This window comes from Notolabrus celidotus, chromosome 1 (assembly GCF_009762535.1).
Source record: "Notolabrus celidotus isolate fNotCel1 chromosome 1, fNotCel1.pri, whole genome shotgun sequence".
Taxonomy (NCBI): domain Eukaryota; kingdom Metazoa; phylum Chordata; class Actinopteri; order Labriformes; family Labridae; genus Notolabrus; species Notolabrus celidotus.
In genome coordinates, this window is record NC_048272.1 from 5143777 (window position 1) to 5169983 (window position 26207).

The following is a 26207-nucleotide window of genomic DNA, read 5'->3' on the forward strand; positions in this document are numbered from 1 at the left end:
TTCACTGTTTTGTTTGTGAGGCTGCTGTCTCTTTAGTAACACATGAACAATATGCTGTGTAAATGCTTCTTCGTCTTCAGATTTGTATTGGTTAACCAAGAGGTAGGTAAGACGGATAATACTGGATTAAAGTCTTTAGCTGTTAGTAGGTATCAGCAGTAATTTAAGTCAGTGTAAAACACACCACTAGCCTCCACACACCCCAGGGTGCTTATCACCACGGAGACAGCCCTCATCCTCCCAGACATGTGTAAGGAGTCATCCTCTCCTGATGCTCCTGTGTGAGGGAGGATGTTGGCACATTATGAGAGAAGATGATTCAGCTGCAGAATGCCAGTTACGTAATAATGGTCCCCACTGCTGCTGCTGATGTGTAATGAGCCACACTGATGATTTTTATAAACGCGTTGATGTTTGAACAGAAATTGTATCCCCAGAGTTTATGCATGTAATTTGTCAGCAAGTGGGCTTTTGTTGCTCATGTCTTATGTAGTCTGAATGCGTGGCTGTTAACGTGGTCCTTTTTAATTTGCCAGTGGGTGTCATCAAGTGACAGTGTGTCTGCATGTATTAGTGTGTGCATGTGTGTGTAGGCAAGAGTGTGGGCTAACACAGCTTGGTCCTCGCATCTCGTCATGGTTTTCTGTCCCAGTGGGAAAACACAGTCATCCTCTCAGGACTCTCTTCTGACATCTTCACTCATTATTTGTCACAATGTAAAATGTTCTTTGTTCCAAAATAAAACTTGCTAACACAAAACACTATCAAAAATCAGTGGACAGAAATAAAGCAGTGCATACCACACTTTTTATTAAATGACCAACTCAAGGGAAGCAAACATCTTCTTAAGTGACCACAGTTTGCATATGTACAGCATAAAAGATGGAAGGGGAGTAACATCAGTTATTTCTTTTTCTAAGACTTTTAAAATTGATTATTATTATCTTTTAATCAAAATGAAGCACTTGTATTGTGTGAACTTTTGTTTTACTCCTTTTCAATCCAATGAATCACCAAAACCTTTCAAGATAAACTGACTTTGTGTCAAGGTAAATTTGATCACATATTTCTACAATCAGTCAGCTTTACATACAGTTTTTATCACTGGATTTAACAAGACATCTCTTAACCCTTACAGAAATGTATTAAGAACCCCTACCCTCCCTTTTACTTCAGAAACTTGCATATATCCTTAGCTTCCCTTGAGGATTCAGCACAGTAAAAATTCAGGCTGCACTTTTAGAGCCACTTATGAAGCCAAGATACAAAAGAGTAAACAGTATAGACATTGGCCTTTTGTTTCCTTTGTCTCTTCTTTCTTTCTTTCTTTCTTTCTTTCTTTCTTTCTTTCTTCTTTTCTTTTTCCAGGATTAAAGGAAGTTTTTTCTCATGTTAGAACTTGATAACAAAAGTGGGTGCTCAGGTCAAGGTTAAAAAGCAATGACACAAAAAAACAACAAAATAAAAGCTATACTCTGAGTAACAAAAAAATGTGTATTCTATGAAAAGCAAAGACAATGAATTAAAACTTAAATAATATGAACATAAAAAGGAGGACTAATATGAGTACAATTCCATGCTGTCTTTGAACCAGCGGTAAAACGGCTATGTTTAAGTCATCCCTAACTCAAAGTGTGTATTTTTTCTGTCTGATCAGATATTCACACTGAAGCAGTACAAGCTGCTCTGGCGAAACATAAAGAGGAGAAGATGGCGCTTCCCATGCCTACCAAGCGACGCTCCACCTATGTGCAGTCTCCCATTGAAACCCGCACACCACCAGGTAGGACCAGAAGACAGACAGTTCACCCACTCTGTTGTAAAACTTACACATGTTGTCTGACGGCCATGTGGATGTAGTTCTATTGAATTCCTCACGAGTCTGTCATTTGTTCAGATTCCTCATCAGGTTCTGAGGACGAGACGGCCGTGCGCCGACAGTCGTCAGTGGTCGCTCCTCCACCCATGGTCCATCCCAACTTGCAGAGTCCAGACGCTTGGATCAACCGTACCGTCCAGGGCTCCTCCACCTCCTCCTCAGCCTCTTCCACCCTGTCCCATGAGAGAGAGGCCAAGCCTCAGAGCCATGCTCAGCCTCAGCCACAGTACAAACCCCAGTACCAGCCTCAGTATCAGCCTCAGTACCAGCCGCAGTATCAGCCACATGAACATCCACACAGTGCAGCCATCACCAACATGCTAGCCCAGAGTCGCATCGGTGAGGCATTCAATGACTTATAACTGACTTTTCCCAAATACTTATCCCACTACTTATAGCTTCACTCTGAAAACTGTGTAGAGTTCGCTGTTAAGAATTTGTAATAGAACTAAGGACTTTCAAACGCTTGTTTAATCACGGCAGGTAAAATATAAAATGCCCTGTTTTGAAATTACAAAGCAATTTAAAGCATCTGACTGCCCTCCCTTTCTCCGTCTACAGCCCCCTCAGAGAACAGCGCTCCCCCTCCAGATGTGACAGCTATGGCCACTCAATCCCGGGGCTCACGGGTGGACCTGCCCAACAACGCTGTGGTCCGAGGGATGAGCCGGGGGCAGAGCCGCTCGAGCATGATGGAGACTGGGGATGGTAAGGGCTACATCACATAACGTTTGATTTGTTTGTGTGTCTCAGAGCTGGCTGTGCTCACATATCTCCTCTGTCTTCAAATAACTGTCACCTCAAACCATGACATTTCATTAATCAGACTCTACTGCTTTCTTTTCTTCTTGATCTTTCTCCACACACTTTTATTTGTCCTGCTGGTAGGAAGAGGTAATTTCCAGAGTAAGGAAACTCCTTCATTTATTATGTCCTGAGCCTTCTGTGTATACTGGTGTTCCCTTATTCTCCCTCCTGTTTGTAATGAGTGATTGATGAAGTAAATGCTACCCAAACAACATCCACGCACAGAATGAGTCCTCACATGTGGTCCCAAACCAACAAAAAGTACCAACCTTTACCCAAGTTTTCACCCTGTTTCCTTGTGTTGTTGTCACCTACATATGCTGCTTCTCATTCCTAGAAGTATGGAAACCAATTGTAAACTTAATTACAAATACACTATCTTGTATTCTGGGATGAAGAGCAGCATGGTATGATGATGCGTTTCTCACTGAATGTACAATCCACAGTGTGTATGACTGTATGTTTGTCCTGCTGGTGCCTCTCTCCACCATCATCCTGCGTGTAGGAGTTCCTGTGAGCAGCAGAGTGTCCACAAAGATCCAGCAGCTGCTCAACACCCTGAAGAGGCCAAAGAGGCCGCCGCTCAGCGAGTTTTTCACTGACGACTCTGAGGAGATCGTAGAAGGTACAAGGCCTCATGATCAAACACAAACACAGAAATGTTTATATCAGAACGACACTGGTACCAGACATGCAGAATTAAATGTGCAGAGAGTCTGAGTCACTCAACAGTATACATGGGAAGATGTTCTCTACTCTGTGAGAGACTGGGTGAGGAAATAGTTCAACAATGTCAGAATAATGTACCTCAGTGTAAAATTGCAAAGAATTTGGGGATTTCATCATCTACCATCATCATCTTTGGCAATCTTGGCACCGAATCCTGCACTCTAGAGAGGATAGAGACCACCCAGCTTGTTATCAGCACACGCTTCAATTCAATTCAAATTAAAAAAAAACTGTATTTATCCTAAGCAAGCAGCATCCACGATTGTTTGGGGATGCACAAGTGCCAATGGTATGGGAATGCTGAGCAGTGTATACAGGTTTTGGAACAACATATGCTGCCATCCAGACAATGCCTTTTTCAGGGGAGACCTTGCATATTTTAGCAAGACAATGCCAAACCACATCATACACGTATTACAACAACATTGCTCTGTATTAGAAGAGTCCTGGTGCTAAACTGGCCTGCCAGTAATCCCAACTTGCCACCTATTGAACACATTTGGCACACTGGGAAACATTGTGAAATGGAAAAGAATAAACAAAGGAAACTCTAAACTGTCGAGCAGCTGAAGTCCTGTGTCAGGTCAAAACTCCTGAAACTAGTGTCCCTGGTTCCCAAACATTTAAAGTGTGGTTGAAAAAATAGGTGATGCAACACAATGCTAAAGATTTTTGCTGGCATCAAATTTAAAATTAGCACCTAATTTTCATGAAACTATGAAAGTATTCTGTTGTCTTTGCACTATTTTTGATCAAATATTAGTTTAATATTATTTAAACGGAACAAATTCTGCTTTTATTAACACTTAATACAGCGTCCCAACTTCCTTGTAACTGGAGTTGTAAGATATCACATTATTTAGTAAGGTGTTGATGACGGATATATGAATGAGAAATTTACCAGCACACTGTAAGAAAAAACAAGTTAGTTCAACTTAAAATAATTTGTAACCTGGCTGCCTTAAAATGTTAAGTTCAGCAAGCCAGGAAATTTAAGTTGTTTCCACTTTTGTCTTAGTTCCTTAAACTTAGTTTTATTAGTTGGGGTGACAAAGACAGAGCTGATAAATTAGTTCTACCAACTTCATAATTTAAGTTTAATCGACAAGCCTTTTTAGTGAGACCAACAAGCAATTCTAAGTTTTACAAACCTAAATCTTAGTAGAAACAACATTAAAAAAACAAATTAGATCAACATGTTTCTTCAGGTATATTGAGTTGTAAAAACATGAACATGTAACTTGCCTGAACTAAGCATCTTGTTGGATCAGAATAATGTACCTCAGTGTAAAATTGCAAAGAATTTGGGGATTTCATCATCTACCATCATCATCTTTGGCAATCTTGGCACCGAATCCTGCACTCTAGAGAGGATAGAGACCACCCAGCTTGTTATCAGCACACGCTTCAATTCAATTGAATTGTAAAAACATGAACATGTAACTTGCCTGAACTAAGCATCTTGTTGGATCAGAATAATGTACCTCAGTGTAAAATTATAATTAATACTTCTGCAAACATGTCTAAAATGTTAGCTCAAATAAGTGTTTTGTTGAAACAACTTATCTTTTTAAGGCAGCCAGGTAACTTTTTTCCTAACTTGTTCATCTTACTTGTAACATTGTGTTCATTAAAAAAACAAGTACTTGTCATTTCAACAACCTAAGCCTCAATTTTCGAAAAATACTACTAGAAATGATTTCTCCACATGGGACAACATTCAAAATACTATATTCAATGTCAAAATGACGATAGCTTTTTTTTTTGTTGTATGAATTTGACTTGGCATTAGAATGCTATCATGAAGAATGGATTAATATGGCAACTGCCATATGTTTAATACTGATCTAGAAGTAAACACTTAAAGCTTCAAGCTTACAAAATTGTAAGCAGAATAACAGAAGAGTGCTCTCACTATATAAGAACTATGTCTGTATAAAAACTGAAACTAAGTAGTAAAAAAGTCTACAAATATCACACATTGAACATTTCTCTTTTGGTAAACACTTAGCTTCTGCACTGCATGCAGAAAAGTATTAAAACATTGATCCAAACCGAGTGTCTCTTGCAGCACATGGCATTGTAAAGGTTGGTCATTCCAGTGACTATAAGGGGTTTCCTGTGCATTTGTGCAGGGGTCATACTTAATCTAGTTGTATCAACAAGGAAATCTAACTACTCTGGTTGGACTGATTAGTTGGACACTATTTTACTTGATATTTCAAGTAAAACTGACATTTAAGTTGAACTGACTTAAGAAAGTGAGCTGAGGTAACTAAAACCTAAAATCCCTTTTTACAGTGAAGTTGTAAATTTTGGTTTCGGTTTGAAATTTGGTAAGAAACCAATTCATGAAGTTTATGTGATCAATGTAAGTAGAGAAGTCCAACAAGCCAGAGCAGATTTAACCTGGCAACCCAGTCCTTGGCTTCTATCTAATAAAAAACACCACATCACATTAGTTTCTCTTGTTTCAAATTTGGTACATGATGATCTAAGTTGCAGCAGCTCATGAGTTAAACCTGTATTTTATTACAGGAGGACTTGGCAGTGTATTTTCTTTTCCAGAGAATTTAGTTACTCAAAAGTAAAAGGAAGTCCAAAGTTAAAGTCAGTGAAACATGATACAGTAAGCTAAACATGATGTATGGGAAACTAATGGAACATTATGAATCTGTAATATAACACAACACGTTCTGCTGTCTTTCACAGTGCCCACACCGGACCCCAACACCCCAAAGCCAGAGGGCCGTCAGATCATCCCAGTGAAAGGAGAGCCTTTGGGTGTGGTCAGTAACTGGCCCCCAGCTCTGCAGGCAGCACTAGCCCGATGGGGGGCCACTCAGGGGAAAAGTCCTGCACTCACTGCTCTTGACATCACTGGAAAACCCCTCTACACATTGACTTATGGTGAGACACAAGATTTTTTTATATGTATGCATTAACAAATTAAAAGCAGTAAAATGCAGCTGGTGGGAGTTGTAACTGAAAGGTACTTTGTCATGTTATCTAAGGAGTTCATGTTAAGAGTTCATGAGTTCATCAGGATTTTGGAGAATTATGTGTGCATTATGTTAAATCAGTTTTTATGGCAGTGATAAGACGCATATCCCACTCTCCTACACCCTCCTCCTCGCTCCACCTTCTGTCTGTTAGGGAAGCTGTGGAGTCGCAGTGTGAAGCTGGCATACACACTCCTTAACAAGCTGGGCGCCAAGAATGAGCAGATCCTCAAACCCGGGGACAGGGTGAGAAAGCTGGCACACAAAACACACACACACAACCATATGTACTTCATGTGATGTCATCTTGTTGGGTTCGCTGAGTGCAGAGAAACACATATTTTGCAGATTTGCAGCAGCAAGGTGCAGTTGTCCTTAAAATTAAAGCCTGGGTGTTTTCAACTTCATCCCCTTTGATGTGCCTTTGCGCAAAGCACCTGATCCCAAACAAGCCAGAAGAGATGTATTATTACTAACCTTTGAATTATCTCTGAAAGGCTAAAATCACACTCAAATTTAGCAACATGAATCTAAATTTGTTTTGGTCATTTAATTGACCTCTCTGTTCCACAGTGTGAGAGCATCAGAAAGCCTAGCTGGGAAATTGGCAAACCCAAAAACATTTCCATGAGCCTCAGCTGTGCTTTATGTTCAGTTGTAATGAGCATATGTAAGCATTCTATTGTGCTAAACAAACCTTTACTGACTGCTAACAGCATTAGCAGTCCCATTGTAAACATTAGCTCATCATCAGCTCTGCAATCCTTTGTGTCTAGGTGCTTCTACACGGGGCTGCTGGACTTATTCTGTTGTTACAAATATACCTAAATAATGTATAACATTTTACCAACAGCATTCATTGTTATTAAAGCATATTTTGTCTTTATGTTTGGTCTTTAAAATGATGCTAAATTCAAAGTCAATGTCTTGGTAGGTGGCCCTTGTTTACCCTAACAGTGACCCTGGAATGTTTTGGGTGGCTTTCTATGGCTGCCTCCTGGCTGAAGTGATTCCTGTTCCTATTGAAGTTCCACTGTCTCGCAAGGTAAGAAAACTCTCATGTGACATGAATATTCTTTGATTATCATTTATATCTTAATTATTTTAACACTGAATATGTATGTGTGTGTGGTGTTGTCAGGATGCAGGTATCAGCCAGGTGGGTTTCCTGCTCGGTAGCTGCAGTGTGGGTCTGGCTCTGACCAGTGAGATCTGTCTCAAAGGTTTACCAAAGACACCAACAGGGGAAATAATGCAGTTTAAAGGTCAGTGGGGTCTTTATGAAATTGCTGAGCTGTGTTCATGCTTCATGCCAAATTCCTCTTTTATGAAAACTTCTTGAAAGTCAACAATATCAGGTCGTCAGCTGTTGTTCCACACAGATTTAACAGTGTACTCTGTTTTAATGAGGAAGTAACGATGGTTTTGTGTATTAACATTTTTTTTAAATGGTTTCATATTATAGTTTCATACTGTTATGGGTCAGCTCACATAATTCATTTGACTTCCCTGTCACTGATGCTCTTCTCTGATAGGCTGGCCTCGAATGAAGTGGGTGGTCACTGACTCAAAATACCTAACCAAGCCGTCCAAAGACTGGCAGCCGCACATCCCGACAGCCAACACTGACCCTGCTTATATAGAGGTAACTTAGCACTGTGTCTGCTGGATACAAGCAGACAATACTGTTAGTTTTTTAAACAAAGTTTATTTATGAAGTTTTCAATACAACAGTAATAATTCACAGTGATGACATATACTGATTAATAGAATCCCCCACCAACCCCACCCATGGTAACATTTAGAGGGAATATGACTCAATTTTAAAACATTACAATAGAATGAAATAAAAAAATAAAAAATGAATAAAATTATAATAATAGTAATAATAATATAAATAATATGAAATACAATAAATACATTGAAATAAATACATAAAATAAATAAATTAATGGGTTAAAACAGTACACCATTATTTAGGGCATAAAAAAGCACTGAAACATGCAAAAGAGGGGAGCAGCAGCATGAGCCAAAGGGGGATCTCAAGGGTCCTTCCAGTTTTGATTCATATGCATTTCCATTGACATGAAAGGTTACTCTTCCACAAAATTAGCAGGGATTAAAACATCAACATGACTCCTAAAGGGCTGCCATATCAATAAAAACTTGTTAGCCGATCTCCTGACAGTATACCTTATCTTCTCCAGCTTTACAAAATGTAACATGTCTCTAATCCACTGGGTAAATGTTGGAGGGTTACAGTCTTTCTATCTAATCAAAATTTGTCTTCTGGCTACAAGTGTGGGAAAAGAAAGAAAACTCTATATGTCCTTGTTCAGACAATACTGTTTAACTGGATCACAATTGGAATGTAATTTGGGGAAATGTAAACATGAAATGCAGTGACAAAACAAGAATGTCATGGTTGGATTCTAATGTTCTAATTATTCTTCTTATTATTCTGTGTGTAGTACAAGGCGAGTAAGGAGGGCACAGTGGTGGGTGTGGCTGTCTCTAAAGTAGCCATGTTAACCCACTGCCAAGCTCTGACCCAGGCCTGCAACTACTGTGAAGGTGAGTGAAGACCTGCAGTGTCATCATCATAGATCATCTGGGGGTTTATTCATCATAATGTTGTTATAAGTCTTAAGTCACGTCTGTCTTTATTTTCTTCAAGGGGAAACTCTAGTGAATGTTCTGGACTTTAAGAAAGACATGGGTCTGTGGCATGGAGTTCTAACAGTAAGTGAATTTTGACTTATGATCGGGGGTGTTTGCCAATGATTTATTGCACATGGAAGCTTAAGAAAGGATTTTCCAAAGGCTTTACATTGACTGCTTGCCCATTAAGTGTTTTTACATGCCATAAAATTCAGTTTCTTTGCTCCAGGGCTTTTAAATAATGCTCTCAAAGACTTAACATGATGCTGGGTGAATCAGATTACAGAAACAGAACAGCAGAAACGATATTTGTCTCTGTTCCCTTCAAGTATCTTGTAGACTGATCCAACTTCCTAATGGATTCCATACTACACAGAGGAGCCATGTGGTTTATGAGATTTAATGCAGTCGTTTTATTTATTTGAACAGTTTTAATTGATTTCCATTACTCCTATATGCATTATTAACTAGAGTGATCTGTTTCTCACATTATGTATCTAGGCAAGCTGTCATTTCTCTCTTTTACTTCAAGTTTTTGATTAATTTCTTTATCTAAGTCTTTGTCATGCTTTGGATTTATATGCTTATATGTCCTTTAATTTATTTATATCATTTTTATATTTTGGGGATTTATTAGAGCTGCTGTGAGGAACTTTTGTTTTGTATCGATTCTGGCGCCCCCTTGTGGACAAAGTGATACCTCTTATCTCTTGTCCTATACATGCAAAAGTAGTGTTTTCAACAAAAACCTCATCCTGTTGTCTTTTAACAGCCAACTTTATCAGGCAATGTGATTATTTTCCATGAAAACAGTCAAATGAAGTCTGTTTCTGAAGCAAGATGTCCATCATCTGATCTGACACCTACCCCCTCAGGGCGGTTTCAGGCATTAAAAATGACAACAGAGAAGGTGTCAGTGTTGCTGCTGATGGTCTTGTTTGCTATTGAAGGTCATAAAGAGGCATCAGTATCATTTTCAGTCTGTTTCTCAGCCAGTTCAAAACTCCTCACAGGGCCTTTAATTCTGATTTATTTATTTATGATGATCAGAATCACACAGTGTTCTTTAGTTATTTCATTTATTTAGTTCATTAAAAGTGAATCGTTTTTTTTCAATGAGGCACTAAGAATGAAACAAAGTCCTGTGTTTTTTAGATTTTAATTAAACGGTAAACTACCAGGTGTTGTGCGATGTAAGGAAGATTTTTTTCAGATCATCTATAAATTAAGTAAATAATTTTGTTGATAGTACAAAATGTGTGGATACACAAGTGCATTGCAGTCCTCTGTTTACCAGAATTAACAAGATTATTATTATTTCAGAATTACTGGAAAGGCTTTATGTACAGATAGACATCTGCTCTGTTTTTCTGAATTGAAGAGATGCTTGTTATAAAAAATGCCATTGTAAGCTCACGTTTCAATCCCTCAAGTAAGCAAACATGCCCAGGCTTTTTGTGGGGTTTTGAGACATAGAGAGATACTCATGTCTTTCAGTAACATCGATGGTTTGTTATCAGTTTGTCAATGTTGTGCAGGCACTTCAGGGCCGAGCAGATTTATGGGCATATCGCTCATTCAGATCTGCTGGACTTGTGTTTCTCCAAGATCCGCTGAGCTGTTATGGCATGCTTTAATGATATGAGATGATGCATCTGAAATGTATCCAGGCTTGCTATTTGGTTACTTAAGAGACAATTAAGCAATTGCTGAAAATACTGGATACCCATGGAGTGCAGCTGAGGCAGCATTTCTCATTAAATCAGATAAACAGAGCAGACTTTTATTCTTTAATTCAATACTTTTCCTCAAATGCTGAGATGATCACCTCATTGAGAGAGAGATCATTTGAGATGCTTACATATGTGTACTGCATCATGTCACAAAAAAGGTTTCTTTATTAGCTGCTTTATCAGGTTTTGTTTAATTTCTAGGCTGTGATGAACAGGATACACACCATCAGTGTCCCCTATGCAGTGATGAAGGCCTGTCCTCTCTCCTGGGTACAGAGGGTTCATGTTAACAAAGGTAAAATTAAATGTCCTCTCAGCTCAACTAAAGCCACACAAAATAATTAAATATACAACGTGACATTTTTTCTTTTATTCCTCTTGCAGCCCGTGTAGGTTTGGTGAAGTGCCGTGATCTCCACTGGGCCATGATGGCTCATAGGGAACAGAGAGATATCAGCCTGGCCTCATTACGGATGCTGATTGTTGCTGATGGTGCTAACCCATGTGAGCACTGTATTACCTTCCTTTCTCTGTAGAACAAGTCTGTATGAATTACATGTCGATGTTAAAACCCATGTTTCTCGCCATCCAGGGTCAGTGTCTTCATGCGATGCCTTCCTAAACGTGTTTCAGTCACACGGGCTGAAACCAGAAGTTATCTGCCCCTGTGCCACCTCCCCTGAAGCTATGACAGTCGCTATACGCAGGTATGTCAGCAACAGACATTTGCTTTGTTAATAATATATCAAAGGATGAAGTCTTTCTTCTTCCTGGATCTCTGATTCCATTGACCTCTTACATTAAAACACTATCATAAATAAAAGCAGACAAAGAAAAAAACAACACTCCAGGTTTATTTTCATAACTACTGCTTGTTACCAGCAGGTTGGATGTAGATGCAGTGTGAATTGGTGGGCAGATGGCTATCTGTAAGAACAGATGGGACAGACTGAGGTGTCCATGTTTGATCAAAACTCTCTCTTGTGTAGACCGGGAGTCCCTGGTGCCCCCCTCCCTGCCCGAGCCATCCTCTCTTTGAGCGGCCTGAGTCATGGTGTCATCAGGGTCAACACTGAAGATAAAAACTCTGCCCTTACTGTACAGGATGTGGGGCACGTCATGCCTGGAGGTGAGCAAAGAAGGAGAGACGGATGAGTCAAGAGGAGAGGATGAGGACAGATGACAGATACGTGCTTGTGGGAACGTCTGACATACAAAATTTGAGTGTCGGGTTTAACAATGGAAGCAGTTGTGTGGCAGCCAATTCTTCAATCTTGTCAAATGAAGCTTTATACAAGCACCTGAACACAACAAAGAGAATATTATTACCACTGCATAAAACAAGATCACAGGATACATGTTAATATAATCTTAATGTACCTTTTGTATCATGTTTCTAAAGCTATCTTTGTGTGTCTCCAGCTCTGATGTGCATTGTGAGGCCGGATGGGCCTCCTCAGCTGTGTAAAACAGATGAGATAGGAGAGATAATCGTCAACTCGCGCGCTGGAGGCAACATGTACTATGGCCTGCCTGGAGTCACCAAAAACACCTTTGAGGTATGAAAGCAGAGTTACATCACCCACCTGCCTCTGCTCAGTAAATCTTATCTCAAAGTAAGAAATGTAAAAATAGGAATCTTTTTTGTGGTTCTTCCTGACTGGGTGTCCTTGTGTTCAGGTGATACCAGTTAACGCTAACGGAGTTCCCATCGGAGAGATTCCATTTGTGCGATCAGGTCTTCTGGGATTTGTTGGCCCAGTAAGTAGCACTGTGTCATTACAGTACAATGTTTGTCATAACAAGTCTTTCTGGGAACCTTCCCTCCGTCTCTCTTTGGATGGGTCTGAATACTTGTGGTGTAATGACCCACTGTGTGTGTTCTCCGCTCTGAACAGGGCAGTCTGATCTTTGTGGTGGGGAAAATCGAGGGTCTGCTGATGGTGAGCGGGCGGAGACACAACGCTGATGATCTGGTGGCCACCGCTCTTGCGGTAGAGCCAGTGAAGACTGTTTACCGCGGGAGGTGAGGAGACTGACAAATACTTGTTTTTAAAAAATCTGCCTTGAGAGGATGAACTTCATTGTGGGTCAAGTGTGAATTTTTGTTATCAGCACTGACACCTGGTGGTAAAGAGGAAGCACTGCAACCTGTATCAAGGATGTAATGTTAACATACAAAGGAGGGTGAATTTAAACAGCTTGCACTTAAAAATCTGACTTATGAATAATCTTTGATTTGTATTTTCTTACTTGTGTGTGTTTCAGGATCGCTGTGTTTTCAATCTCAGTGTTCTATGATGAGAGGGTTGTGATTGTGGCAGAGCAGAGACCTGATGCCAGCGAGGAGGACAGCTTCCAGTGGATGAGTCGAGTATTACAGGTAAATATTTATTTTATGAAGATTCCAATGAAATACAATTCAAATATATATTTCTGATACTCTGTAACATAGTTTTGTGCTTACTGTCACATTTACACCCGTATCTGACCAAACAATGACCACAAAGCTGTTTGCCAGTGTCTTAATGATATGTTAGGGTCTGTCACTTCCTTGAAAACATGTAGAAATGTTGGTGACTCAGACGGCTCTTTGGAATCTATAATTTTTTACTTCCAATGAAAGACTTTCTCAAAAATTGTCATGTCAATCTGATGACACACAGGAACTTTGAGCTAGCTAGCTAACTTGATGCATCATAAATGTGTCTATGTTTGAAAGCTTGCACATTCAGTGTTACAGTAACAGGTAATTACAGTTTTTAGTAAGTGTAACACTGAACAAGAAAAGGCCTCAGTCATTATGATAAATGGAGAAGAAGTGTTTTCCATCCATCATAGTGTTTTACATTGAGCATATCAGTGTTCAACTGGTTCTTATAAATGTGTATTCATATGGTGGTTTGTGTGTGTCATTTGAAAACAAAATACCATTTTGAGAAGAAATAACATAAAGTTTCATTTTGCAGGAGAATTGAGGGGTTGTGCCCATTGTGTGTGTGTTTTTTTATTTGTGTGTAGAGTTCTGAGAGTATGAGGCATGCTTTCAGAAAATGTGTGTAAACAATCGAGAAAAACTGTAACATGAGGAACTCCAGTTTCATTCATATCTAAAATTGAAGCTTGGTGAACCTTATTCTTTCAGTACCAGTAACCTGCAATGTCACTGTCACTGCTTAATAAAATCATAATCAGATTTAATCATCAAAGATATCTGTCCTCTTCTTTTTTCTGTAGGCTATTGACAGCATCCATCAGGTGGGCATCTACTGTCTGGCTCTGGTCCCAGCTAACACTTTGCCTAAAACCCCGCTGGGCGGCATTCATATCTCAGATACCAAGCAGTTCTTCTTAGACGGCAGCCTGCATCCCTGCAACATCCTAATGTGTCCCCACACATGTGTCACCAACCTGCCCAAGCCCCGCCAGAAGCAGCCCGGTAGATATGTGGCACATATCTTCAAAATAAGCTTTTGAAATTTGTATGAATGACGACATGTCGAGCATGCACAACATTCATGTATTGTTTGAAAAGTTTGTTAATAAGAGCAGATTTTTGACTGTTACATAATGCAAATGTAACAGTCTTTTTTTGGAGGGTGATATTTCTGCCATGTTTGTCCTGGCTGTGCGAGTTCAGCAAAAGTCATGAAACCACCTGCACATAACACTCTTTCCAAATATTCACCACAACAGAAATCAATCCAGTGTGAAACTTGGTCAAGAAAAAACACAGATAGAACATCAACCGAACACCAAATAACACAAGGAAAATGTTGTATATAAAATGAGAAAGAGTGGAACTTTAAAAGTCACAGCTGTTGATGCATATACTGCAACCATTAAAAAAACAAAGACTAGTGTTTGACAACTGCAGTGCAGACTTGCTGTAAAGTTGAGAGGCATGCTGATTTAATTGTAGTAAATACAGTATTACTTGTTATAAGTAAAAAGTTACTTTCACCCTCCCACTCTATCCATTAAAAATAAGTGTACAGGCCACACACACTCATGTTTATATTTTGCACTTGGTGACACTGGATTAGTTTTGCTTGTAGACCTTTGTTTTTCCCAAAATAGTAAAGCTGTCAAGATCTTTTCACCTTCAAAAAACTGTTGCTTAGAAATAACGTAAGCCTGTTTTTCTTCCACTCATCTCACTCTTGCCTTGTAGTTGGTGTTGGCCCTGCGTCTGTCATGGTGGGCAACCTGGTGGCAGGGAAGAGGATTGCCCAGGCTGCAGGGAGGGACCTGGGCATGATCGACGATCAGGATCTTGTCAGAAAGGTAGTTTGGATGACAAAGTTTTACTTTTCAACCAGCCTAAAAACTCTGAAAAAACTTGTAAACCACACTCAAAAGAGCCGCACGCATGTTTGTGAAGAACCAGGGTCAAACTTGTGTGTGTGTGAAAATGGTTAATACTAAGGTCTAAAGACTCAAGGCTCAGCCACAGCTCACTTTTCTAGATGTAAAAAAATCTGGAAATTTCTCTTTCTCTGCTCTTTCCTCTCTCTGGATGTAGCTCTGTATGTGGCCAACAGTGATGGTAAGGACTGCGGCCCCCTTGTGTCGCATCTCCCCCACACCTTTGTTTATCTTGTCATGCTCTATCAGTTTTGTATCGTGGCTTTTATTTTTGCCTGCTTGTATGAAATGTGACGTCAGCAAAAACGTGCATGTTTTTTTTTGTAATCGGTTTGAAATATGCAGCTTCTTTAGCCTTGGTTTTACTGTGGTAGCACCATCCACATCTTAAGTTATTGCCCATTATTGTACAGACTGGGTTGGCTCAGAGTAGGTGGTGTTACTTGTGTGCACACTGCCAAGAGATACATTGGCCAGACAGCTTCATACTGAAGGATGCAGTGTCTAAGCTCCAGTTTATTAAGTGTATTTTAGGTGTTTTAATTCAAGTTCTTCCATCAGTAAAACCTTCATCCTTGTACAACCCCTCTGTGGTTGTGTTTGGAATAAAATATATATAATCAAAGCACATCCTCAGTACTTACAATCTTTTCTTTTGATTTCAGCATCAGTATTTGTCAGAGGCTCTACACTGGAGGGCACAGACAGACCCAGACCATGTCCTCTTTGTTCTTCTGAACGCCAAGGTACCAAATTCATCTAAATAAATAATAACCCCTGTGGTGTCATGTGAAGATACTGCTGCATGCCATTCGGGTAACCATGTATCTGTATTCAGGGTGTGGCAGTGAGCACGGCGACCTGTGTCCAGCTTCACAAGCGTGCAGAGAAGATCGCTGCAGCGCTCACAGAGAAAGGGAGCATCAATACCGGGGAGAACGTGGTGCTTCTTTATCCTCCTGGTGTGTTTTACCTCCAGCTTTCTGTTCCTCTATGGAACTTGATTATCATTGCTCTCTCCTTTTGTATTTACTCCACCCTTGTCCCCCATCTCTCTCTCTTCCTCTCTCTCCCTCTCAGGCATTGATTTGATTGCTGCCTTTTACGGCTGTCTCTATGCTGGAGTTGTTCCTGTAAACGTCAGACCTCCACACCCACAGAACCTGGCAGCCACACTGCCCACTGTCCGCATGATAATTGATGTAAGTGTGTGTGCTCTTTATGCACATGTTATTGCATTGGCCAGTAAATCACTAAAAACTGAGATTGAATTGATAAACATTCTGACTTATGCAGTTATGAAATGTTATTTCCACTTGAAAAAAACAATGAACAAAACAACAGAATGACTAAAATATGGGGCATCTAGTTCCCCTGAGATGGTTTCCAATTTTAAATAGCATAGTCTCCTTATGCAGTCTTGCTAACACTATATTTTGGGTTGTATATTTTAAAAACACCATTCTTAGGCCACAGTCTTGATCGTAAATCTTAAAAAAAAAAAAAAAAGGAACAATGATAAATCAAGTTATGAGATTTTTCTTTATTCTCAAAAATCCCTCACAGGTTGCAACCTGAAAAAAAAAAGATTTCACAATGTGTTTTGTGAATGCATTTATATGTGTTTATGACTGATTTTGTGACTCATTTGATTTTCATCTATTTGTAGCAGATTTATTCTGTTCAACTGACTCATGATCAATCTGCTTTGCAGGTCAGTAAAGCTGCATGCATTCTAACCACTCAACATCTCATGAGGACTCTGCGCTCCAAAGAGGCTGCTGCGTCTGTCAACATAAAAACGTGGCCAACAATCATTGACACAGGTAAGATAACAATCATTTGACATGTCACAGTGGGAAAAATACATGTGATATTGCAAGCGGCTGTTTACACCTGTGCTTTTCCCACTGTGGCAAGAAAAACTTTTCAAGTGTATATTCCAAATTGAACGCACTTAAATAGAATAAAATCTTTGAAGGGATAGTTTTTTTAAGGGTAGATAGAAACATAGCCCCAAAGGAAAGGACTTTTATATCAAGGTGAAACAGTTGTGAGCATACACTGGGTCTTACATGTTGTCTTACTTATAGGTTTTTTTTTCATGACTAAAGAACATGTTTCAACTGACCCCTTCTGCTTGAGTCCATAATTCAGAAACTCTGACTGACTTCTCTAAACAGGGACTGCCCTGACTGATATTTACTCTGTGAAGTACACTTTTCATTGTTACGGACTTTATACAACACCTCTCAAACAAATTATGAAATATCCCTTTAATGTTATTACAATTCTTTATTAACAGAGCTATTAATACTTCAGTCTGACAACAATAATTTAATTGAAAGAAATAGAAGAACAAAAAAAGCTCTAGTTTATCAGTGGTCCAAAGCACATAAAGAAATATGGAAAGTTTGAATCCACCCTGTTGATGCACTCTACTTACAACACAAAAAAAGTGAATGTGTGATAAGGTTATGTTCATTATTTAAAGTTTACAGTAGCTGACTTTCTCATAATAATAATTCAAGAGAATAAACTGTCTTATCAGTTGTGTGTAATGTTAGTGTTGTATAAATGAGTCCGCTCTGTCGAAACACTTGTGTCAGTTACTGTGTTACCGTTAACAGCATCAAGACAAACAGGAAGTAGGACATTTCTCCAATTGCACAAATTACTCAACGGGTAGTCGAGTGCTTGGTGCTCTTTTGCTTTGTTTCTGCGTGCAGCTGTGGATCTACTTTGTTTCCCTTTTGGTACTATGTATAAATATTGTTTTTTCTCTGCACAGCTACTCTTATCAACATTTGAATTTGAATGTGATGTGCAAACAGTAAATGAAATGTGATTCCGGTATCATTCTCTCAGAGGGATAGTTATCTATATAAAATGCATCTGGAAATATTTTTGTCTAAGTCATTGTAATGTTTTATGATTTAATGATTACTTTCTCCTACTTTGCAGATGACCTTCCTCGCCGCCGGCCTCCACAGATCTATAAGCCGCCCACAGCAGAGATGATAGCTTATCTAGACTTCAGTGTGTCCACAACAGGCATGCTCACTGGGGTCAAGGTGAGATGGAAGAGTTCTTTTTCCTTGATCCAAATCCAATATCCTCATATGTATTTGGCTGTTTAGCTCTTACATGTCACTCTCCATTTCTAAACAGACCTCACTGAGGGCCAATTAGCAGTGATTTTATAATACTTGTGTATCAAATGGCTTTTCTCATAGTGCTGAACAAACACCCTATTCTCACCCAAATAAATAAACCTCTCCCTGGCTCTGCGCCCAGCTGTTTATCTTGTGGTTCACTATCACTGTCCTCAAAGCTTTACTTATAGGCAGCTGTTTTCAGCAATATAGCTCCTGTGCATGACCTGCCTAGCACCAAACAGCAGACAGATAAATTATGCACAAGCGGGTAAATATTTAGTACAGAATCAAGCAGCTGACTGGTGTGATAATTACACATGTAGTTACTGACGCCCAATAGATGTGCCACAAGTGAGTGATTGCTTGAATTTAGGCGACCAGAAACATGACTCCATATGAATAATAATGATAATGTCACTTTCTAACTACTTGACATGTGGATGTTTCAACATCAGGGACCAAAAATTACAATTTCAACCAGAAGAGTATTATCCATGCTGCAATAACCCAGATCCAGAATATATTAACTGTTTTAAAGCTTCATTTTAAAACAATCATCCTCTTTGCAGTGATTTGTGCTGTGATTGGTCTATTTCTCTGTGTTCTTTCCTTAATGTGTGCGCACCTCTCTATACATAGTCAATGTGTTATGGCACATTCCCCTAGCATCTGATGTAATCATTAAATAAGAAGCAGGAAAATAATCTCATTGATGAGTGACAGAGACACCAATCGATCATCTATTGTATGACCTACACTAAATTATGTCTGTCCACAGTTGATGCCGTTGAAACTTTGTAGGTCTACAGAGAGTGAAAATGAAACTATATACTGACAAAATAACAGTATCACACCTTTAAAAAAGCAGAACTTGTGTTCAAAAGATGCTGCAAATCCATCATAAAAGAGATGGAAGGAAAAACTCAGCTCTAGTCATAATGGATGACTTACTGAGCAGGTCAAGCAGGACACAGACCCAGGGGCACAACAAGTTTTTGTACCCCTGGACTGGAGACTCTGCTTTGACATTTCTTGTTGGAAGGTCAATAAAACAACACAAAACAAAAACAAAGACAAAAAAAGAACCACAGAGACACGCACAATAAACAGATGCAAATCCACCATAAAGATGCAGCTGTGATGCTGTCTCTGATGGAGACACGATGACGTCATATGAACTCATATGTACCTAAGTCCAGAGAAGCATGAAACTTTACATGATAAACAGTGGGATATTTTCATTTGAGATTCTTACATGTATTCTTGTTTGTGACAGATCTCCCATGCAGCTGTCAGCGCTCTCTGTCGCTCTATAAAGCTGCAGTGTGAACTGTACTCCTCTCGCCAAATAGCCATCTGCCTTGATCCATACTGCGGTCTGGGCTTCGTCTTGTGGTGCCTCGCAAGGTACTGTAAAGCATCTCTTACTACAGGTTTCTGCTGTGTACCAGTTTTGGAGTTGTGTTTTTTTGGGTTTTTTTATATTTTATCCACTTTTTCTCTTCCTGTCTTGTTTTTTCAGCGTTTACTCAGGTCACCAGTCCATCCTGATTCCTCCCTTCGAGTTGGAGAGCTGCTTGTCTCTGTGGCTGAGCACACTCAGTCAGTACCGCATCAGAGATACCTTCTGCTCCTACTCGGTCATGGAGCTCTGCACTAAAGGGTTGGGGACTCAGACTGAGCTGCTCAAGGTAAGGAAAACATATATATATGATGAAAATGATAAGTGACTGACAGATTCTATCTCAAAGATTTGATCGTTTTATGTGTGTTTGTTCCAGGCTCGTGGTGTGAACTTGTCGTGCGTAAGGAGCTGCGTTGTGATTGCAGAGGAGCGACCACGCCTAGCCCTCACACACTCCTTCTCCAAGCTGTTTAAAGACGTGGGGCTGTCGTCCAGAGCTGTCAGCACTGCTTTTGGGTCCAGGGTTAATCTGGCTGTCTGCCTTCAGGTACATCAACCAACTTCTCTTGCTTCATTTAGAAGAACACTCTGAACTAGATCTAGAACAAATGGGACTTGTTTGAACCTAATCTGTGTGTTACAGGGCACCACTGGTCCTGATCCCTGTACAGTTTATGTGGACATGAAGTCTCTTCGCCATGACAGGTAAGAACACATGGAGCGATTTCACCAGGGTGACCAGCAAAAATAAACAGTTGAAGCATCTTAGGTGTCCTAATAAAGGCTTTCCTGTTCGTATTAGTGGATTCTAGATCATTTATTTCACAGTAGCATTTAGAGGGCTTGAAACTCGTTACTTAAAGCTGCTGTGAGGAACTATCAATTATGGCGCCCCCTTGTGGACAAAGTGATACCTATTGTCTCTTGTCCTGTACATGCAAAATAATTGTCTTCAGACAATAACCTCATCCTGTTGTCTTTTAACATTTAGACTTATCTTACAATGTGATTATATGCCATGAAAACAGCCAAAAAAGGGTGTTTCTAAAACGAGATGTCAATCATCTGTTCAAACACCTACCCCCTCAGAGCAGTTTTAGATATTAAAATGACAACAGAGAAAGTATCAGTGTTTTTGTGGATGGTCTTGTTTGCTTTTGAAGGTCATAAAGAGGCATCAGTATCAGTTTCAGTCTGTTTCTCAGCCAGTTAAAAACTCCTCATAGTGCCTTTAACTAACAGCTGATGCTAACTTAAAAAAGGTTTCCATCATCAAGCAGATAAAGTGCATTCCTTAGATCTTAAATCCTCAGTGAAAACAATGAAGCAATACAAACCACGAAATATCCTCAACTGAGAACTAAAAATATAATGTTGATGATTCTAATTTGGAGAAAAGAATAGTAAAGTATTTAATTTGGGGGATATTTTTTTTTTCAGAGTGAGGCTGGTGGAAAGAGGAGCACCTCAAAGTCTTCCTCTTATGGAGTCTGGCAAGGTAAGATGCTACATACAGCATTTACATCTTGTTGCATAGTTAGTTAATTCATAGTTAAATCCTTGCATGCTAACTCCTTTGTTTCCTCTGCAGATACTTCCAGGTGTTCGGGTGATAATCGTGAATCCAGAAACCAGAGGTCCTCTTGGAGATTCTCATCTAGGCGAGGTAGAAGAAGCTGTGATGACAATTATGACAGTATTGTGAGTATCCCTCTCAAACCAGTGGTGACCAGAGTGTGCTTCTCTCTCTCAGATCTGGGTGAACAGCCCTCACAGTGCCAGCGGCTACTACACCATCTACGGGGAGGAGAGTCTACAGGCCAACCACTTTAACATTAAGCTCAGCTTTGGAGACCCACAGACCTTATGGGCCAGGACAGGATACCTGGGCTTTGTGAAGAGGACTGAGCTGCTGGATGCCAGTGGGGGTAAAAAGACCCTGACAGAGATAAAGTCTAGACTCTATTAGACCTCAATGTGTAGATTACAAGAGAGGTTGTGTGTTACAAACATATTAAAAACCACATGAACATCTATAAACACACTGCTAGCTACATACACATTTTCCTCTACTTTGTCTGCACACCTTTTTCAGTGTATATTGTTGTTGTGTGTCTGTGCTTAGATCGACATGATGCTCTCTTTGTGGTGGGCTCGCTGGATGAGACCTTGGAGCTGAGAGGGCTGCGCTACCACCCCACTGATATTGAAACCTCAGTGTCCCGGGCTCATCGCAGTATTGCTGAGAGGTGAGAGGACTTAAGGACTTAATTTTTTTTTTAGGAAACTACATGTTAAATCATATCCATCACAAAGCAGAGAATTTTGCAAGTGGGAAAGACAGCATATTGTAATGTTATTACACTGTAATTAAGAGTTTATCTGTTTTGCTGTTACATGCACCAGGTTTCTGTTCAGTGTAATTAATCTTTGAAGAACAAAAATACATTTTTTCCTACATTTATTTTTTTGTGCAAAGAGCATTTCCTTGAGTGTCCACTAGAGGCTGGCTCCATAAGAATAATAAACCCATTCAAAGCTAATATTGAACTGCCTGGCAGAATCAAACATGTTTACAGTCCGTACAAAAAGCAGTTTGGATTTCTATACCTCATGGCATTCGTAATAACTGTATGAGGGATGTTTTTTTTCTTTTTAACTCATCTGTTTTGATTCTTTCAAGGCAAAGAGTTAGACATGGCTGATTTGAATGACATCTAGGCACACTTATTTGGGCAGGCTGTAGCTGTTTCCAAGGTGGCAAGACCATGGCCTTAACTCCGTTTGGAGTCAGCCTTTCAAGTTTGTTGGAAAAATGTCTCATAGGAGAAAAGGCTACTGATTATTTTAGATGCAAGATTGGAAACAGGTAAATTGCTAGCCTAGCTGTGCGTGAAGGTAAACAGAAACCTGTCAGCTCAAAGATATACATGTCTCCCCTTGACTGTTAAAAAAACACATTTTTCTTTACTTTTTTAAAATGTATTAATTATTTTCAAAATTGTACCTTACAAATTATTAATTAAATCCAGCTTAGGTTACTGTCTTTGAAGGGTAGTAGTATCTTTTGGCTTTTTGGTGTACAAACAGTGAACATCAGTCTTCACATCAAACTCTCAGCAAAACAACAAACATAAGTGAATTGCAAAAAACTAGTAAAACTAGTCCAATATTTTCCTTTAACATTGTTTTAGGTGAGCTCTGTATTCTCAGTCACCCTGCCCTTGTTCCCCACAGTGCTGTGTTTACGTGGACAAACCTTCTGGTGGTGGTGTCAGAGCTGTGTGGTTCAGAGCAGGACGCACTGGACCTGGTGCCTCTGATAACCAACGTGGTGCTGGAGGAGCATCACCTCATCGTGGGGGTGGTGGTTATCGTGGACCCCGGGGTCATACCCATTAACTCCAGGGGAGAGAAGCAACGCATGCACCTTCGTGACTCTTTCCTCGCCGACCAGCTGGACCCCATCTATGTTGCTTACAACATGTGAGGGCTTGTGGTGCTCTGGGCTTGTTTAGCCGTCATCCATGTTCTGGATGCTTCTCTGTCATCACTCCCAGCATTTGACCACTGCTTGGCAGATGGTGAAAAGGAAAAGCATGAGCCACATATACTACCACCTAGCCCTGTGCAACACCAGCATATCTCGGCCACTGCATGTCTGTGATTGGACCTGCCATGTTTGGAGTTGTTCACTGTGTTTTTTTTAGATAGAATTTTGCAAATGAGACAGAAACAATGCACTGCATATGACAAAGAGAGAAAAAAAATCCTCTGTTGCACTTTTTTGGGGAGAGAGCAAAACAACACATTCATCAAAAACACTTTTGAAATTCCATATTAATGTCTTTGTGAAAATCCATCTTCTGTCTCTGTTCCTTCCACAAACCTCTTAAACACTTTCCTTTGTGGGTGTCAACACAGACTTCAAGAGCTACTAAACTTATATCTACAACTTGAAATATTTTTTACATGCAGCTTTTAAAGAAGCGCGCACAAACGCATGAGCAGACCCCTTGTCAGTCCTCACTTACATGGATGGATTAAAGAGGGCGAAGTAACGCAAACTATTACAGAAGTAATAAATCAGCCACAGGTTGTGTACATTATTTGGAAAGCTTATTTTATCCCATTATAATGAAGCCAAATAGATTTTCACAACTTTCCTGCCCAAATATTTTTCCTGCCTTACAAAACTTCAGCCATACATTCCTAACTTAATTTTTATTGAGCCTATTATCAACAACTGTTTATTCTCCTTTGGTTTTGACTAGTAGTGGAAATCCTGATACCCGAAGGGAATCAAAAGAGGAAAGAGGCCATATTCTATACTGTACTTATAAAGGCCTGTTGTATTTTAGATACTGTACGCTACTGTATAGATATTTTTAATTGTACAAATGTATAAACACTTGACTTGTGTCCCTCAGTTGATGGTGTGTGGAGGCAGCTGAGAGACAAAAAGAGTAGCAGGAAGAAGATTGTAAATAAGACTCAGCAGTACTTCTGAAGCAGAATATTAGCTGGAGGATGAAAATGAATAACTTTAAAGCATTGTTAGTCAGGATAGATGTAACACTGCACTTTCTCAAAAAAAAAGTCTATTTTATTATAACAATGAGGCATTATAAGGGATAGCTAAGGAGAATATATTATTCTGTGGAGCTTTGAGAGTTTACAGGGAGGGCTATCACTGTTAATGCCAGGGACCTTTCCTGTCAGCAAATAAAAATACAGGAGTGAGGAGAAGGCTAATACCAATATTACGACTGTTTTCAGGAGACAGTGTTTTTTGTAAAAATGTTAAAGAAAGGCCCACAATTGTCTCACATCCAATATCCATTGCCAGTGTACTTTGTGTTGCTTAACACTCTAACTCCTCTCAGTTTCGTATTGCATAATAGAGTAAGTGTTCAAGAGGGATTGGCCCTTCCCTTTTCCTCTTCACTCTTGAGAGTTCATTGAACTGTGTTCTGTCTTTGTGCAACTTGGTTTGAATTCTTTGGAATTCGAACAGATTCAAACAGGCACTGTAAGTCTGTACACCATAGATGCAAGTCATCGTGTATCTGGATTCTTTTCTGTCCTCAGTCACTGGATTTATAAGCACTTGTTAATGCAGTTGCAAAGCTGAGCCGCATTAGACACATCCTCTATTGGCAAGAAAAGTAATCAATGAAATAGAAAATGTTTGAAAAAAAAAAAAAGAGTCAAAATGCATATTGCAATGTATTTGCTTTTTTGTGCTCTCTTTGTGCTCCTTGCCATCATTTTTAAGTTCTTTGTACTGGATTGTACTGTACTTCATTGATGGACCCTTAATGTTAACATGTAAATAGACTTTTTTTGGACCTTTAAAACTGTCCCATTTGACACTTAGTCACGCCAAACACATTATTTCAAAGATCTTTAATGGTTTTAAGTAAAACATAAACATGATCCATTCAGTTACTGCACTTTGCACTAGTGGTACTGACAGTAGGTTTCTACTGTGATTGATTCAAATACCCCTACTTTATGTCACATTAAATGTGGTAATCACTGTAGAGATATATTGCTTAACTTTTAATTTCATCCAGTTTAACCCCACCTTGAAGAAACATTATTAGTACTTCATCTTTGCCTCTTATATTTGCAGCAGAATGTTTGCATGGCTCAGCCAGGCACAGGAGAAAGCAGCTTGAGGCACATCTCATTGTGGCACAAGTGGGGGAGACATGCGTGTATAAAATAGTATATTCAGGGAATAAAACTCGTAACACAGGGATGGACCAGGTGGTCCCTTGGTGCAATCTGTGAAAAATACCCATAAGATGTAGACATTTAGAAAGAGGGGTTATTGAGAACCATCCACCATCTATCTGCTTAGCAAGGAAGTCTATAAGGGCTTCCTCTGGTTTCCACTCTTTTTTCTCTGTCAGAGTTCCTACACACTATGCAATCCCAATGACGGTGCAATTTGATTTCAAAGCTTGCACAGTCTGATGAAATATACATGATGCTTATACATTTTGTACTAACCAAGAACAGAGGACTGATAAAATGTAACTAGTAGTGTTTTTAAGAATGCATTGATCTTTCTTCAGTTGTTCTGTCAATAATTTGTGTATAACCCATGGTATGTTGTATATTAATTATTTGGTGAACTCTAAACTTCTCCATGAGGGCATGATTAATCTTCAATGTTAGGGAGGTGTTGAAACTTATATAGTAAAGAATATACGTACACCCTTTCCCATTTTCTCATTTATTTTCTATTTGGTTTGTTGTATTTTATTTTATACTTTATGTTAAAGAAATACAGAATAAACAAAAGCATTTAATCATTTCTGGTGTTTTGATGTTTATAAGTTTGGCTAGCTGTAAGAGGGACTGATATTGACCCCAACAAATAAACAGCTCGCTGGCAGCAAAAGCCTATTTGAGTTTTCATTTTGAGCAAGTGATGGGTATCAAGAAGGATCT

General features: G+C 39.5%; 1 protein-coding gene and 1 long non-coding RNA gene across 2 annotated transcripts in view; one reads left to right on the plus strand and one right to left on the minus strand.

The window, feature by feature from the left end:
- dip2bb (disco-interacting protein 2 homolog Bb) overlaps positions 1–26070 on the plus strand; it is a 51225-nt gene extending 25155 nt beyond the window's left edge. The window contains exons 4-38 of the mRNA XM_034692047.1: positions 1658–1783; positions 1898–2218; positions 2441–2587; positions 3192–3311; positions 6128–6325; positions 6572–6663; positions 7352–7462; positions 7559–7682; positions 7953–8062; positions 8889–8991; positions 9095–9159; positions 11013–11106; positions 11196–11315; positions 11404–11518; positions 11801–11940; positions 12234–12370; positions 12492–12572; positions 12710–12837; positions 13080–13194; positions 14049–14250; positions 14986–15098; positions 15845–15925; positions 16018–16141; positions 16260–16381; positions 16894–17005; positions 18144–18253; positions 19614–19744; positions 19860–20028; positions 20119–20289; positions 20386–20447; positions 21183–21240; positions 21334–21408; positions 21496–21670; positions 21868–21991; positions 22980–26070. Coding sequence (XP_034547938.1) covers positions 1658–1783; positions 1898–2218; positions 2441–2587; positions 3192–3311; positions 6128–6325; positions 6572–6663; positions 7352–7462; positions 7559–7682; positions 7953–8062; positions 8889–8991; positions 9095–9159; positions 11013–11106; positions 11196–11315; positions 11404–11518; positions 11801–11940; positions 12234–12370; positions 12492–12572; positions 12710–12837; positions 13080–13194; positions 14049–14250; positions 14986–15098; positions 15845–15925; positions 16018–16141; positions 16260–16381; positions 16894–17005; positions 18144–18253; positions 19614–19744; positions 19860–20028; positions 20119–20289; positions 20386–20447; positions 21183–21240; positions 21334–21408; positions 21496–21670; positions 21868–21991; positions 22980–23232 — 4529 coding nt within the window. The 3' untranslated portion in view covers positions 23233–26070. The remainder of the gene's footprint in view (positions 1–1657; positions 1784–1897; positions 2219–2440; positions 2588–3191; positions 3312–6127; positions 6326–6571; positions 6664–7351; positions 7463–7558; positions 7683–7952; positions 8063–8888; positions 8992–9094; positions 9160–11012; positions 11107–11195; positions 11316–11403; positions 11519–11800; positions 11941–12233; positions 12371–12491; positions 12573–12709; positions 12838–13079; positions 13195–14048; positions 14251–14985; positions 15099–15844; positions 15926–16017; positions 16142–16259; positions 16382–16893; positions 17006–18143; positions 18254–19613; positions 19745–19859; positions 20029–20118; positions 20290–20385; positions 20448–21182; positions 21241–21333; positions 21409–21495; positions 21671–21867; positions 21992–22979) is intronic.
- Positions 11648–12495, minus strand: LOC117818918. The gene is made up of 2 exons (XR_004632409.1): positions 12192–12495; positions 11648–11934 (listed from the first exon to the last, which is right to left on the minus strand). It is a non-coding gene; the product is annotated as an uncharacterized LOC117818918 (long non-coding RNA).
- Positions 26071–26207: the final 137 nt, after the last annotated feature.